The sequence below is a fragment of the Arachis ipaensis genome, chromosome B9 (assembly GCF_059453495.1).
Source record: "Arachis ipaensis isolate K30076 ecotype BB chromosome B9, ASM5945349v1, whole genome shotgun sequence".
NCBI classification, from domain to species: domain Eukaryota; kingdom Viridiplantae; phylum Streptophyta; class Magnoliopsida; order Fabales; family Fabaceae; genus Arachis; species Arachis ipaensis.
Window position 1 is genome coordinate 129,190,344 of NC_142444.1, and position 15,112 is coordinate 129,205,455.

The following is a 15,112-nucleotide window of genomic DNA, read 5'->3' on the forward strand; positions in this document are numbered from 1 at the left end:
CCCAATCAAATTAATGTTGTAGCCAAATGAGTTATGGGACCTTCAAAAATTTTAAGAAAGATTATTTTTGAAAACACCAAACTTAAAGTTTGGCACAGGATTTAATAGAAAAATTATTTTTGAGAAAGGTTTTTTTTTTTTAAAAATATGATAGCCAATTATCATGAACATAAACACCACGTTCTAAATAACTGAGCTATAAATTTAAAGTATTTTAACAAGGGGTAATTAATAAAAGACTCTAAACAAAAAAAAGAAAGATTTTTCCTAATCTAAGCAACAAAATAATCCGTCAGTTGTTCAAACACGAACAATCCCCGGCAACGGCGCCAAAAACTTGGTAGCACAAATCACGAATCACACTTTTCACAACGCGTGCCACTGACCAGCAAGTGCACTGGGTCGTCCAAGTAATACCTTACGTGAGTAAGGGTCGAATCCCACAGAGATTGTTGGTTTGAAGCAATCTATGGTTATCTTGTAAATCTTAGTCAGGAAATCAATTATGTTTATCAGTTGAATTATGAATAACCAGTAGAGCATAAATTAAAAGTTACTTGTTGTGTAGTAATGGAGAATATGTTGGAGTTTTGGAGATGCTTTGTCTTCTGAATCTCTGCTTTCCTCTGTCTTCTGATTCACGCACGCACGTCCTCCTATGGCAAGCTGTGTGTTGGTGGATCACCGTTGTCAATGGCTACCTTCCATCCTTCCAGTGAAAACTACGCTCACGCGCTCTGTCACAGCACGGCTAATCACCGGTTGGTTCTCGATCCGGTTGGAATAGGATTTACTATCCTTTTGCATCTGTCACTAACGCCCAGCCTTCAGGAGTTTGAAGCTCGTCACAGTCATTCAATCCTTGAATCCTACTCGGAATACCACAGACAAGGTTTAGACTTTCCGGATTCTCATGAATGCTGCCATCAGTTCTAGCTTATACCACGGAGATTCTGATTAAAGAATCTAAGAGATACTCATTCAATCGGATATAGAACGGAGGTGGTTGTCAGGCACACGTTCATGGTTTGAGGAAGGTGATGAATGTCACAGATCATCACCTTCATCACAGTTAAGCGCGAATGAACATCTTAGATAGGAACAAGCGTGTTTGAATGGAAAACAGAAATACTTGCATTAATTCATTGAGACACAGCAGAGCTCCTCACCCCCAACAATGGGGTTTAGAGACTCATGCCGTCAGAGAATACAAAGTTTAGATCTGAAATGTCATGAGATACAAAATAAGTCTCTAAAAGTTGTTTTTATACTAAACTAGTAGCCTAGGGTTACAAAATATGAGTGGACTATGATGGATGATGCAGAGATCCACTTCTGGGGCCCACTTGGTGTGCTGGGGCCCATTTGGTGTGTGCTGGGGCTGAGACTTTAAGCAATTCACGTGCAGAGGCCATTTGTGGAGTTGAACGCCAGTTTTTGTGCCAGTTTGGGCGTTCAACTCCAGTTTTTGATCCTTTTCTGGCGCTGGACGCCAGAATTGGGCAGAGGACTGGCGTTGAATGCCAGTTTACGTCGTCTATTCTTGTGCAAAGTATGGACTATTATACATTGCTGGAAAGCCCGGGATGTCTACTTTCCAACGCAATTGGAAGCGCGCCATTTCGAGTTCTGTAGCTCCAGAAAATCCACTTTGAGTGCAGGGAGGTCAGAATCCAACAGCATCAGCAGTCCTTTTTCAGCCTAAATCAGATTTTTGCTCAGCTCCTTCAATTTCAGCCAGAAAAATACCTGAAATTACAGAAAAACACAAAACTCATAGTAAAGTCCAGAAATATGAATTTTTCCTAAAAACTACTAGGAATAGATTAAAAACTAACTAAAACATACTCTAAACTATATGAAATTATCCCCAAAAAGCGTATAAAATATCCGCTCATCAGGACGCATGAAGAAGCTCATCACCAAGAAATCCCTGAGATGCCTCAAGGGATGCACTTTCCTCCACAAAATTTTTGGGAGCAAATCAACACCTCCCTAGGAGAATTAAGTTCCAACATGGGACAATTAAGGGTGGAACATCAAGATCACTCCATCATCCTCCATGAAATTAGAGAAGATCAAAGAGCAATGAGGGAGGAGCAACAAAGACAAGGAAGAGACATAGAAGAGCTCAAGGACATCATTGGGTCCTCAAGAAGGAAACGCCACCATCACTAAGGTGGACTCATTCCTTGTTTTCAAATTTTCTGTTTTTCATTTTCTTTATGTTAAGTGCTTATCTATGTTAGTGTCTTATTACATGATCATTAGTATTTAGTAACTTTGTCTTAAAGTTATGAATGTCCTATGAATCCATCACCTCTCTTAAATGAAAAATATTTTTAATTCAAAAGAACAAAAAGTACATGAGTTTCGAATTTATCCTTGAACTTAGTTTAATTATATTGATGTGGTGACAATACTTTTTGTTTTCTGAATGAATGCTTGAACAATGCATATGTCTTTTGAAGTTGTTGTTTATGAATGTTAAATATGTTGGCTCTTGAAAGAATGATGACAAGGAGACATGTTATTTGATAATCTGAAAAATCATGAAAATGATTCTTGAAGCAAGAAAAAGTAGTGAATACAAAAGCTTGCAGAAAAAAAAGGAGAAAAAAAATGGCAAAAAAAAATAGAAAAAGAAAAAGCAAGCAGAAAAAGCCAAAAGCTCTTAAAACCAAAAGGCAAGAGCAAAAAGCCAATAACCCTTAAAACCAAAAGGCAAGGGTAAATAAAAAGGATCCAAGGCTTTGAGCATCAGTGGATAGGAGGGCCTAAAGGAATAAAATCATGGCCTAAGCGGCTAAACCAAGCTGTCCCTAACCATGTGCTTGTGGCGTGAAGGTGTCAAGTGAAAACTTGAGACTGAGCGGTTAAAGTCAAGGTCCAAAGCAAAAGAAGAGTGTGCTTAAGAACCCTGGACACCTCTAATTGGGGACTTTAGCAAAGTTGAGTCACAATCTGAAAAGGTTCACCCAGTTATGTGTCTGTGGCATTTATGTATCCGGTGGTAATACTGGAAAATAAAGTGCTTAGGGCCACGGCCAAGACTCATAAAGTAGCTGTGTTTAAGAATCAACATACTGAACTAGGAGAATCAATAACACTATCTGAACTCTGACTTCCTATAGATGCCAATCATTCTGAACTTCAATGGATAAAGTGAGATGCCAAAACTATTCAAGAGGCAAAAAGCTACAAGTCCCGCTCATCTGATTGGAGCTATGTGTCATTGATATTTTGGAATTTATAGTATATTCTCTTCTTTTTATCCTATTTGATTTTCAGCTGCTTGGGGACAAGCAACAATTTAAGTTTGGTGTTGTGATGAGCGGATAATTTATACGCTTTTTGGCATTATTTTTAGTATGTTTTTAGTAGGATCTAGTTACTTTTAGGGATGTTTTCATTAGTTTTTATGTTAAATTCACATTTCTGGACTTTACTATGAGTTTGTGTGTTTTTCTGTGATTTCAGGTATTTTCTGGCTGAAATTGAGGGACCTGAGCAAAAATCAGATTCAGAGGTTAAAGAAGGACTGCAAATGCTGTTGGATTCTGACCTCCCTGCACTCAAAGTGGATTTTCTGGAGCTACAAAACTCCAACTGGCGCGCTTCCAATTGAGTTGGAAAGTAGACATCCAGGGCTTTCCAGCAATATATAATAGTTCATACTTTGAATAAGGATTAATGATGTAAACTGGCGTTCAACGCCAGCTCCATGCTGCAGTCTGGCGTCCAACGCCAGAAACAAGTTGCAAAGTGGAGTTCAACGCCAGAAACACATTACAAACTGGTGTTCAACTCCAAGAATGACCTCTCCACGTGTAAAATTCAAGCTCAGCCCAAGCACACACCAAGTGGGCCCCGGAAGTGGATTTCTACATCAATTACTTATTTCTGTAAACCCTAGTAACTAGTTTAGTATAAATAGGACTTTTTACTAGTGTATTTACATCTTTAGTTTCATCTTTAGATCACGTTTGGGGGCTGGCCATTCGGCCATGCCTGAACCTTCATCACTTATGTATTTTCAACGGTAGAGTTTCTGCACTCTAGATTAAGGTGTGGAGCTCTGCTGTTCCTCATGATTTAATGCAAAGTACTACTGTTTTTCTATTCAATTCAACTTATTCCGCTTCTAAGATATCCATTCGCACCCAAGAACATGATGAATGTGATGATTATGTGACGCTCATCATCATTCTCACTTATGAACGCGTGCCTGACAAACATTTCCGTTCTACATGCAAACAAGCTAGAATGAGTATCTCTTAGATATCTAATACAGAGGACCGAGTCCGGGATATTAGAATCTTCGTGGTATAAGTTAGAACCCATGGATGGCCATTCCTGAGATCCGGAAAGTCTAAACCTTGTCTGTGGTATTCCGAGTAGGATCTGGGAAGGGATGGCTGTGGCGAACTTCAAACTCGCGAGTGCTGGGCGTAGTGACAGACGCAAAAGGAGGGTGAATCCTATTCCAGTATGATCGAGAACCTCCAGATGATTAGCTGTGCCGTGACAGAGCATTTGGACCTTTTTCACAGAGAGGATGGGATGTAGCTATTGACAATGGTGATGCCTTACAGAAAGCTTGCCATGGAAAGGAGTAGGACTGATTGGATGAAGACAGCAGGAAAGCAGAGGTTCAGAGGAACGAAAGCATTTCTATACGCTTATCTAAAACTCTCACCAATGATATACATAAGTATCTCTATATTTATTTTCTGTTTATTTATTATTAATATTCGAAAACTCCATAACCATTTGATATCCGCCTGACTAAGATTTACAAGGTGACCATAGCTTGCTTCAAGCCGACAATCTCCGTGGGATCGACCTTTACTCACTTAAGGTTTATTACTTGAACGACCCAGTGCACTTGCTGGTTAGTTGTACGAAGTTGTGAAACAAATATAAGATCATGAACGTGCGTATTGAGTTTTTAGCGCCGTTACCAAGGAATGGAATGATCATGATTTCGCACACCAGCGTGCGCACGCACACACCCCTGTGCGGCCGCACATATCCTGTTTCTAAAATTTTACTTGTTTTTCAACTATTCTACCTTCCCAACAAGGTTGTAAGCTTCTATAACCCCATTTTAAGACTCTTGGGCTCAATTTTGGATGTTGGAACATGGGAAAGGTCCTAGGAGGTTTAATTTGGGTTTTACTTTGAAAAGTTAGCAGACGGAGGTTTAGGTTTCTGGTGTAGTGAGGAGAAGTTGGTTGAGAGAGAAGGAAGAGTGGTGAATATGGTGATTGCTGATAACGAATTTGAGAAATTGATGAACTAAGAGTTTGGAATGGTACTTATGACTTGAGGATGGTTGTGATGAGTATGAGTGGAAATGTTAAGAGAAGTGGCCTCTAAGATTGAATATGTGATTACAATTTGTAATGTTCTCCATCGTAGGGGCTGTGGCAGTATCCCGCCTACGTTCGGATGTGAGAGTTGAAGCTGGGCTTCTCACTCATATTTCTAGCAACCAGAGCAAGGTGGTAGGGCACGCTCCCTCGGAATATTTCCCTCTGAAAGGAGAAAGTGGTAGGGCACTCATCCCTCAGAATTATTCCTCCTGAAAATGCGATTTCTCTCTGATTGCAAGGTGGTAGGGCACTGACCCACAGAATCATGCGGCAACCAAAGGAAGGTCGTAGGGCACGCTCCCTTGGAATATTTTCCTCTGAAAGGAGAAGGTAGTAGGGCACTCATCCCTCGGAATATTCCTCCTTATGCGCAATAGAGAGACTAGTCCGGGGGTTGTCAACCGAATTTTCTGTCGGGTTTGGCGATAACCGACATGTGATATCACAGCCAATAAGGCAGACATTCATCATATGCATCTTCTATATGCTTGCTTGCTTTGTTTACTTGAGTTTGCCTAATTGCCTAATTGCTTGTGGTTTCTTTGTCTGCATTATCTGTGCTTGTTTGGTGTTGAGGAGGTTAGGTAGGCGGTGGCGATGGGATCGCGCGGAGGTTAAGTTGGCAAGGGCTGTGGGATACAGCGGTATGATTAGTTTTAGTTAGAATTACCCTAAGTTTAGATAACCCGATTCATGGTTTAAGTTCGTTATATAATTATTTATTTTGTTCTAAGCTTGAATATTGGTTTGATTTGAAGTTCTAGGATTGCTTTTGGCATCCCGGAGCCTTATATCTTACATTATTGGGCACTGTTACCATACTGAGAACCTCCGGTTCTCATTCCATATGTTGTTGTTGTTTTTCAGATGCAGGTCGCAACCCACCGCAGTGAGTTGGGTGATGGTAGCTGCGCGGAGGATCTTATTCTATTTTGTTGTCATCTTGGTTCTTTTAACTTGTACTCTCACTTTTGTATTTTGTTTTGCCTAGAGGCTTTTATTTGAGGGAACAAAACTTGTATAAGCCTTTTTGAACTACAGTCCTCTAATTGTCGGTATATATGGCTAGCCGGCTTAAACTCCGCGAGTCATGGCTAGATCCTTATGGCATTATACTATGATATTTTGATATAAATTGTATCTATTTCTAGTGCTTTAAGTTAGTTGCTCCATTTATACGTTTTGCGCTTTCCATACCCTAACTTTGAGCTTTATTCTTTCATCAGGCTTCTAGATTATATTATTCTTTCTATATAAATATGTATAAGCCTTAGAATTGTCGTAACCTTTGGTTAACCCTTGCTTTACGGCTAGAGGTAAGGCTTGGGTTAATTGGGGTGTTACATTTAGTGGTATCAGAGCGGTTTGTCCTCGTGAGCCTGAGGGATGGAATGATTATGCTTTGTTGCACACTCTGGGCCATTTTTCTTTCATGCTATTTAGGTTATCTACTTGATATTGCATAGCATTCTTGTTTGTGAGTGCCTGTTTGGGTTAATTGACACACTAGGCTTTTGATATTGAGACTGATCACCCTGATATCGATTGTTTGGTGTGGACAGGAACCCTAATGGCTACTCGTAGACGAGGTCGTACACGTTCACGTAGAGAGAGTAGAAACGAGCAACCGGCCGATAACCATGCCGAGTCCATGGCGGCAATGGCGAATCTTGCAAACACCATGGAGGCGAATGCTGCTGCGACTCTGCAAGTTGCACAGAGGTTAGGCGAACTGGCGGGGAATGGAGATGAAAATGGTAATGACTTGGGAGGTGCTCCGATGACCCTAGCTACATTTTTGAAAGTTCACCCATCGATTTTCAGAGGATTGACCAATCCTACGAAAGTGGATAACTGGTTCCAAGCTATGGAGCGCGCACTGCAAGCATAGCATGTCCCGAACAACCAATACGTGGAGTTTGCTGCTTATCAGCTTCTGGAAGAGGCTCAGCATTGGTGGCAAGAAGAATTCTGCTTATTACAACTCCAAAACACCGATGTTCGTTGGGATGTATTTCAAACGGCCTTCTACAAGAAGTACTTTCCTGAGTCTGCAAGGGAGGCAAAGGAGATGGAACTTATGCAGCTGAAGCAAGGTTCTTTGTCTGTGGCAGACTACACCAACAGATTTGAGGAGCTCTGTAGGTTCTCTAGGGCGTGTCAGGGTGCCCCGGAGACCTATGAAAGTTGGAAGTGTATCACGTATCAAAGGGGCTTGAAGGACGACATCATGACTGCTGTAGCTCCTATGGAGATTCGGATTTTCTCCGATCTAGTGAACAAGACAAGAGTGGTTGAGGAATGCGTAATGACGGTAGCCTCGTCAAGGGACACTCGTGGAGGAAACACTAGTAGAGAACGCGACGTTTACCTTGGGCCGAGGGGACAAAACTTCAAGAGATATGGTGAGGGGAAGCGGTCAAGAGCTTACTCCCCTGATATGAAATGTCAGGAGTGTGGGAGCTACCATCTGAATAGGCCATGCCAGTTGGGTAAGAAACTATGTTACAAGTGTGGTGCACCAGGACATTTGGTTAGAGATTGTCCACACCGAGGAACACGTGGGGTGGATAGATCACAACAACAGGGTTGAGGTAATTATGAAACCGATATCCAAATCTCAACTTATCTTCGTAAGTATAGACTATTGTCGTTCGTGTAAAAAAAAAAGAGTTTTAAAGCTTAGATTGATTTTTAAACTTGGTTTGGAAACTCTGGTTTGAATGATTAGTTTTGAAACTAGGACTGGAACTTTTGGTCAAATGATATTATTTAAAAGAGGAAAGTGAGTCCTAAGATTTTGTTAACTCGTGATTTTGATTTGCAAATTTGATTTATTAAAAAGGGATTCAAATTGAAAGGTTCCGATTCAAGGATTTTAATGAATTTAGGAAAAATCGTATTTCAAAGTGATTGATTTACAAATGGAAGGTTTTGACTTTTGATAGGGTTTTAACAATGGACTCATTTAGATTGAACTTGTTTTAAAGGTCTTGAAAAATGTTACAAAATTGGTATTTGATTTAAGAAAAACTTTCGGAATCCTAGCGACGATAATCAGAGTGATGCAGCAGAAGACGAGAGAGAACGTCGATGCATTGGGATGATGGTGAACGAGATGCTTTTACAACTTGTTAGTTTGGCAACGTTGAAGTAGGACTCTTTGTGGAGAGTAAATATATATATATATATATATATATATATATATATATATATATATTACATCGCGTGGTTCGGATTTTCGAAGGCGAAAATCTTTTTAAGGAGGGGAGGATATAAGAACTGGAGTTTTCACGAATAAATAATTTAAATACCCAAATTAGGTTCCGGAAAGTTGGAATGAGAATTTGGGGATTTAAATATGATTTTTGGACTCAGTAGGTCTTTTCGAGTCATAAAATGTGTTTTCTGCAAAAAATCGTGAAAAATTGCAAATCGATAGTTGAATTGTCAAACCGGTTCAAGTCTGCCCGGTTCTATGCGAGAAAAAGTGAGAACAGTCGAAAACCTTAGAAAAACATTAGAAATGGAAAATCGGACGTTAATTTTAAAAGTTTGGCCCGAAGTTGGGCCAAACGGGCTAAAAATGCTAACGGGTTGGACCGGGCCAAAGTTGGGCTCAAACCCAACATATAAAAACACCCTTTAATGATCTTTGAGCTCATTTCAGCACACCCACAAGGAGAGGGGAGCTGGTGTTGAGAGAGGAGAGGAGAAAGAAGAACACTATTCACCAACTCCTTCAAAGCTCCATAACTTTTGATCCGGAGCTCCGATTGATGAGTCGTTTGCGGCCACGCGAAGCTCTTGACGAGCTCTTTCTTTCTATTTAAAGAAATCTGGTAAGATTCCTCTCTTCACAATCCAATTTCGTGCCCTAGGTTCTGTTCATTTTTGGGTTTAGTTTTTGAGTAGATTTTGTGGTTTTGCTTGTTTAGGTGATCTCTAGTAGCGGTAATTGATGGATTTTATCCCTACTCACATTGGATAAGGTAAGGTTTCACTAAACCCTTGTATTTAGTTGTTTTATGTATCTTAAGTTTTGATTTTGGTGATATATGTGTTGTTAGTTTGAGCCTTGGTGTTTGTTGGAGTTGGTTGAGGCTTTGGATCAAGTTTGGTCATTTCATTTTGGTGTTTGGAGCATTTGGGAATCGGTCAAGGTATGGTTTCGGTTTCCTTTATATAATATGTAATGTTTATGGAAACTTAGGCTAGTTGACCCTAAGATAGGATTGAATGTTATTGGTGTACGAATATTTAAATGTGAATTGATGTTAATTGTTGATTGTATTGGATTAGTGTGGTTGATGATGATTATTGGGGATTATTGGTGTTAATAAGTATTGATGATTGGTGTTGTGGATGAGGGTTGTTGATATGATTATTGAGAAGTATTGGTGATAATGATGAATTTTGATGTTGAGTGATGTGGGTGAGTGTGTATATTGATATGGGTAACATGAATGTTAATTTTGTTGACTATTGTTTGGAAGATGTGGGTTTTATGAGATTAATATAAATAGTTGTAGTAATTGATGTTGTTGATGATTTATGGAAATGCCATTGTTGAATGAAGAGAATTATGATTGTTTATGATATCTTGAATGTTGAGGAATAAGGAATTTGATGGTTCAAAATGGTGTTGATGAGTTATGATGTTAATTGTGTGAGAAGGGTGAAGTTGAGGTTTAAATTTGTGAATTATGAGTTATGGTTGGGTTAAGGTGAAAAGATTGAGTTGGAGAGGTTTGATGGTCGAGAATGGTAGAATATGTTGTAAAGGGTAGATTATGATCGAAATTGGAGTTTGAAGTGGTTTTGGTTTGGTTTTAGTTGGAAATGTTGGTAAGTTGAGGTTTTGAAACTTTTGGTAAAAGTTGGTTTTTGGTGAACTTTGTCTGATCATAACTTTTGCCTCAGTTTTCGAAATTGATTGAAATTTGTTTAGAATTAAAGATCTTTGAAAACCCTTTAAATCAATATATAGTTTGTGAAAATTGGAATTTTGTAGAGGAAGTTAATGTCATTCAAAGTTGGTGTTAAAAATCTGAAATTCTGGAAGGTTGCAGAATTTTATGATTTCTGATATGTGCGAGCGCACACTGTAACTCCCCAATTTTGTTCGGGACATGCTGTGCTTGCAGTGCGCGCTGCATAGCAGAAATCATGAAATTCTACAACTTAGCAGAATTTCATATTTTCAGCACCAACTTTGAATGATCATAACTTCCTCTACAAAATTCTAATTTTCACAAACTTTATATCAATTTAAAGGTTTTCAAAGATCTTTAATTCTAAACAAATTTCAACCAATTTGGAAAACCGAGGCAAAAGTTATGATCAAGCAAAGTTCACCAAAAACCAATTTTTACCCAAAAGTATCCAAATGACCAATTTTCCCAACTATCATATCTCAAACCACCCAAAACAATACCAAACCATTTCAAACTCCCTTCTTCATCAAAATTTACCTTTTGGATCATATCACACTAATCATACCACAATTTCCTTCACATTCCATTATTTCCAACCTCAATTAACACATATACAACATATCCACCAATCATCATTATCTCACTACCAATACTCATCATCAACTCAACCATGCTTCCTATTCATAATTAACAATACTCATTCATCTAAATCCATTATATTTCAAATTCATCATTTAATCACAACGATACATCAATTCATTATACCTCATCAACACAAACAATTATCAACAACATAAAATTTCAAACCTATCCTATGGGGCACTAGCCTAAGTGTCCATGGATATTATATACTACATAGAGGAAACTGTTCCGAGGATTACCTGAAACTGTATGTTGATCTCGGACGAGATCTTTTGTGCTGGTTGGAGATGACGTGTCTGACTTTGGGCAGTGGCCGGAGCGGTTGTGTCCGACTTGTTGGGCTGGCGATGCTGCTGATCCTTTGTCACCGGAGGGTGGTGGTACCTACAAGGGACTCCGATGCTTAACTTAGCAAGGGTATTAAGCAGATTTTTAGTAGAATCAGAGTATGAGTTATACCTGGGTGCTCCAGTATATTTATAATGATGAGGAGTGACCTTTCTGGAGATAAGATCTTATCTTTGAGTGAGGTCATCTTATCTTCAAGGGAACTGCCCTTATCTCTGTAGGCTTGGACTGCCTTTGGACTTGGGTCGTGTTCCTCTGTTTGGGCCCTATTTGGGCTTTTCCTGGTAATTTGGCTGAGCTCTTTGAGAAGAGTTCAGATAGACCTTACCTGAAGAGGTCGGTTGACTTGTCGTTAAACACCCCGGGTCGGATAGCTCGACCCAGGGTATGAACAGTGCCCCTGCTCGAGTGTGGTCTTCCTTCTGAGGTCGAGTCTTTAGTTTTAGGACTTCGATCCTTCTCTAGTGAAGCCGAACTCGAGTATTTTGTCGACTTCGCTGAAGCTTTTGAATGTGAAGCATTTTTCCTTCGTTTTCTTTTAAAAGCGCGCACTTTGCATTAGCATTCTTGTCTTCAAAATGTGCGAGGGTTTAATACCCTCATTAATTAGCTTTTAATGCCCCGTTTCTCTTGCCTCTTTTATTTTGAACTTTACACAAAAATAGTTTTCTCTTCTCTGTAACTTCCCCCCCTTTTCTCTCTGTCTTTCTGTTTTGCCTGAGGCCTGCATATTCGCGTTTTTCTTTGCAACGCTGTGATTGTTGGTGCTTTGCTCAAAAGGCAATTCCGGATTTGTTGCTCCGTCTTTCAACTTCTTCAGCTCGTTTTTCTTTAGGTTGGCTCTCATTTCTTTACTTCTTTCGTTGCTCCTTTTCCTTGGTAAAGTTTAAATTTCTGCATTGTTGGAAAGCTTGAACCTTTTCATGCTTTTGTGCCTGCCTGTCATTTATGATGTACCTTTCTAGCTTTCTTTTGACCTTGTGTATATTTTGGTATTTCTTCTGATGGTTGAGGCTTCTTTAGGGCTTTGCATGTTTGTGTACTGCTTCTGTAGATTTTATGGCTTTTTGGGATAATGGTTTGCTTGATTCTGAAAAAAGGTTGCGTCTTCCGTGGCATGTTCTGTTTGCTCGTCAGTTTCTTTTGCTGATAGACCGAAACTGTAGTTGAGAGGTGGCTTTATTTGGTTTTTTCTTCGCGGAGTGTTGGTTGTGAGAGGGTTCTTCTTTGTTGGGATAGCTTTGTAGAGGACGATGGTCTTTTGGTAATCTTGCTTTGATTTGCGTCTTTCTTCTTGAAGTGTTGCCTAGAATTTATTTTTGCTGGGATGTTTTAGTCTCTTTCGCCTTTTCTGAGTCTTTTACTCTGTGTCGCTGCCTCCAAAGGATGCCACTGGACCTTGGTGTGTGTCTTAGGGCTTTCCTTTTACTGTTTGTATTGCTCTGAGTCATATTATCCGAGTTGTTTTGATATTGCCCGAGCTGTATTTCGTTAGTAATCCATTTTCTTTTCTTGTTTGTAGGACTAGTTGGTCATGTCTTCTCGCAAAAATATTGTCGAGGCGTCTTCTAAGGTTCCTGAGGGGATGTCCGATTGGTTGGACTCTCTTGTGTTGCCGTGTGTTTCTCTAGCTAATTCTGAATTTTGTGTGGAGCTTAGGAAACATCATCAAACTGCAATAGTAGGGATCAGGAGAACAACTATGAGCTGGTAGCACCTGATTTTGATGAAAGGGTTTGCATCCCTGCTTTGACCCAGGGGGAGTGCCCCTTTTTCTACACATACGACTTCTTTTTTAGCCAGATGAACATCACTCTTCCCTTTACTCCTTTTGAAACTGACCTGTTATGGTCGTGTAATGTGGCCCCATCTCAGCTTCATCTGAATTCTTGGGGTTTCATTAAGATTTTTCAGTTGGTTTGTCAAGAATTTGATGTCAAACTTTCTCAAACTCTTTTTCTGTATCTCTTTGTGTTGACCAAGCCTGGGACTACCAAAAAGAAAGCTTCTTGGATTTCTTTTAGGTCTGCCCAGGGACATAAAGTTTTTTCCATGTATGATGAGTCCTTCAGGGATTTTAAGAATTACTTTTTTAAGATCTGAGCTATTGAAGGAGCTCGTCCTTTCTTTTTGATGAGAATGGCGAGCCCCGCTTTCCCTTAGAATGACAGAAGAACGTAGTGGTGTCTAGGTATACTTGGGAAATGTTGGACAAGGTCGAGCAGGCTTTTGTGATTGTCTTGGAGGATATTTGGGGGGAACCTCCCCATCTTGATACCAAGAAATTTTTGGGGAATCAATCCCTTGTCTGAACTGTGCTGGGTATTCATTATATTTTGCTCTACTTTATTTTGCTTTCTTCGTTTTCTAGTTTGTAATCTGCTTCTATGGTTGATTTCCTTTTTCAGAGATGGTTAAAAATAATGACTCCATGAGGGCCTTCAAAAAGGCAAGGAAGGCTACTGTTGCCCAGAACATCTCGGCCAAGGTGGCTGGGGAAGGGTCTTCTCATGTTCTGCCGAAGCCATCAGTACCGAGCTCTCCTGGACAGAGGAGAATGATTCCTATCCCTCGGGTCCATGTGCTCGACCCTCCCTAGTCCTCTGTTGCCGTTTTTTCTCCTACCTCCGTTCCTCCTTCAAAAAGACCTCGGACTGTTGAGCCCTTTAATCTGGACGCTTTTGATTTTGATGCCATTGTGTTTGTCGATCAGCAGATTGGTCCCTATGGTGCCCTTCCTATGGATGATGTTTCTCTTCTTCGTCATTTGGATTTCATAACTCGGAGTAGCATCAAGATGGCACATATGGGGGCGGCTCTGTACCGGACTGCCCAGGATCTTCCTATCCATGCGACGAAGGCCTTTATGGAGGAGGCCAAATCAGAGTTTGACCGGATTAAAGGTTTAAAGGAGGAGCTCAAGGTGAAGGTGACCAAGTTGGAGAAAGAATTGGAGGGTGAAAAGACTAGAGCTATTGCCTTGGCGGCTTCTGCAAAGTTGGCTGAGGATACGGCATTGAAGCATAAGGAGAGCTATGTTACGACCTATAGGGAAATGATGCGACTTAGGGAGGATTTAGAGTCAGCCCGAGCTAATTACGCCGAGCTTCAAGGTCATCTTGTGGGCAGTGTCAATGCTGCATATGAGAATTTGAAGGATCAAGTTCGAGTTCTTGCGCCCGATCTTGACCTCTCTCTCTTCAGCTTGGACAATATTGTAAAGGATGGTAAAACTGTCCCTGATGATCCTGATGATGATGACGACATCGAGCCTCCTCCTGTGCCTGCCGCCAAGGTCTCTGTTGCGCCGAATTCTTCAACCCCTGCAGTTGTTCATCGCGAGTCAGATCCTAATTGTCAGATCTTGAACCGGGATGATGGGATGGTAGATGCGGTGCCTCTTCAGACTCGCCCTCCTTCACCTCGTGATGATGCAGTTGAGAAATCTTTGGATCCTCAATGATTATTTCTTTAGTGTTCTTGTGTATAGCCCGACTTGTGGGCTTTGAACTTTTTATCTTTTGTAGTCTGCAGTAACTGTTGGATACTTTTTAGTTGCTTCTCTATTAGCAACTTTATTTTTGAAAAAACAAAGGTAGCTTTTCAGGCTCTTTGGGGTTGACATCAAGTGGCCTCTTGAGTCCTTTTATTATAATCTTTTTCTTGAATGATGTATTTGTCTGCACCTTATCTGACATCTTTTAGGTTTTTGGGAGTGTTGGAGCCTTGTCGTTCGACCTCTCTTGATTGCCTTCGTATTTTCATACTTTGCAGCTTGACTCTTTTGAGGTCGTGGATTTCTGGGTC

The 15,112-nt window shown here is 40.3% G+C and overlaps 1 protein-coding gene across 1 annotated transcript; it reads left to right on the forward strand.

Moving 5' to 3' along the window:
• The first annotated feature begins 7,458 nt into the window (after positions 1–7,458).
• LOC148546293 (uncharacterized) lies at positions 7,459–7,971 on the forward strand. Its single transcript, XM_088499175.1, has one exon. The coding sequence runs from the start codon at positions 7,459–7,461 to the stop codon at positions 7,969–7,971; it is 513 nt and encodes a 170-aa protein (XP_088355301.1).
• The last annotated feature ends 7,141 nt before the right edge of the window (positions 7,972–15,112 follow it).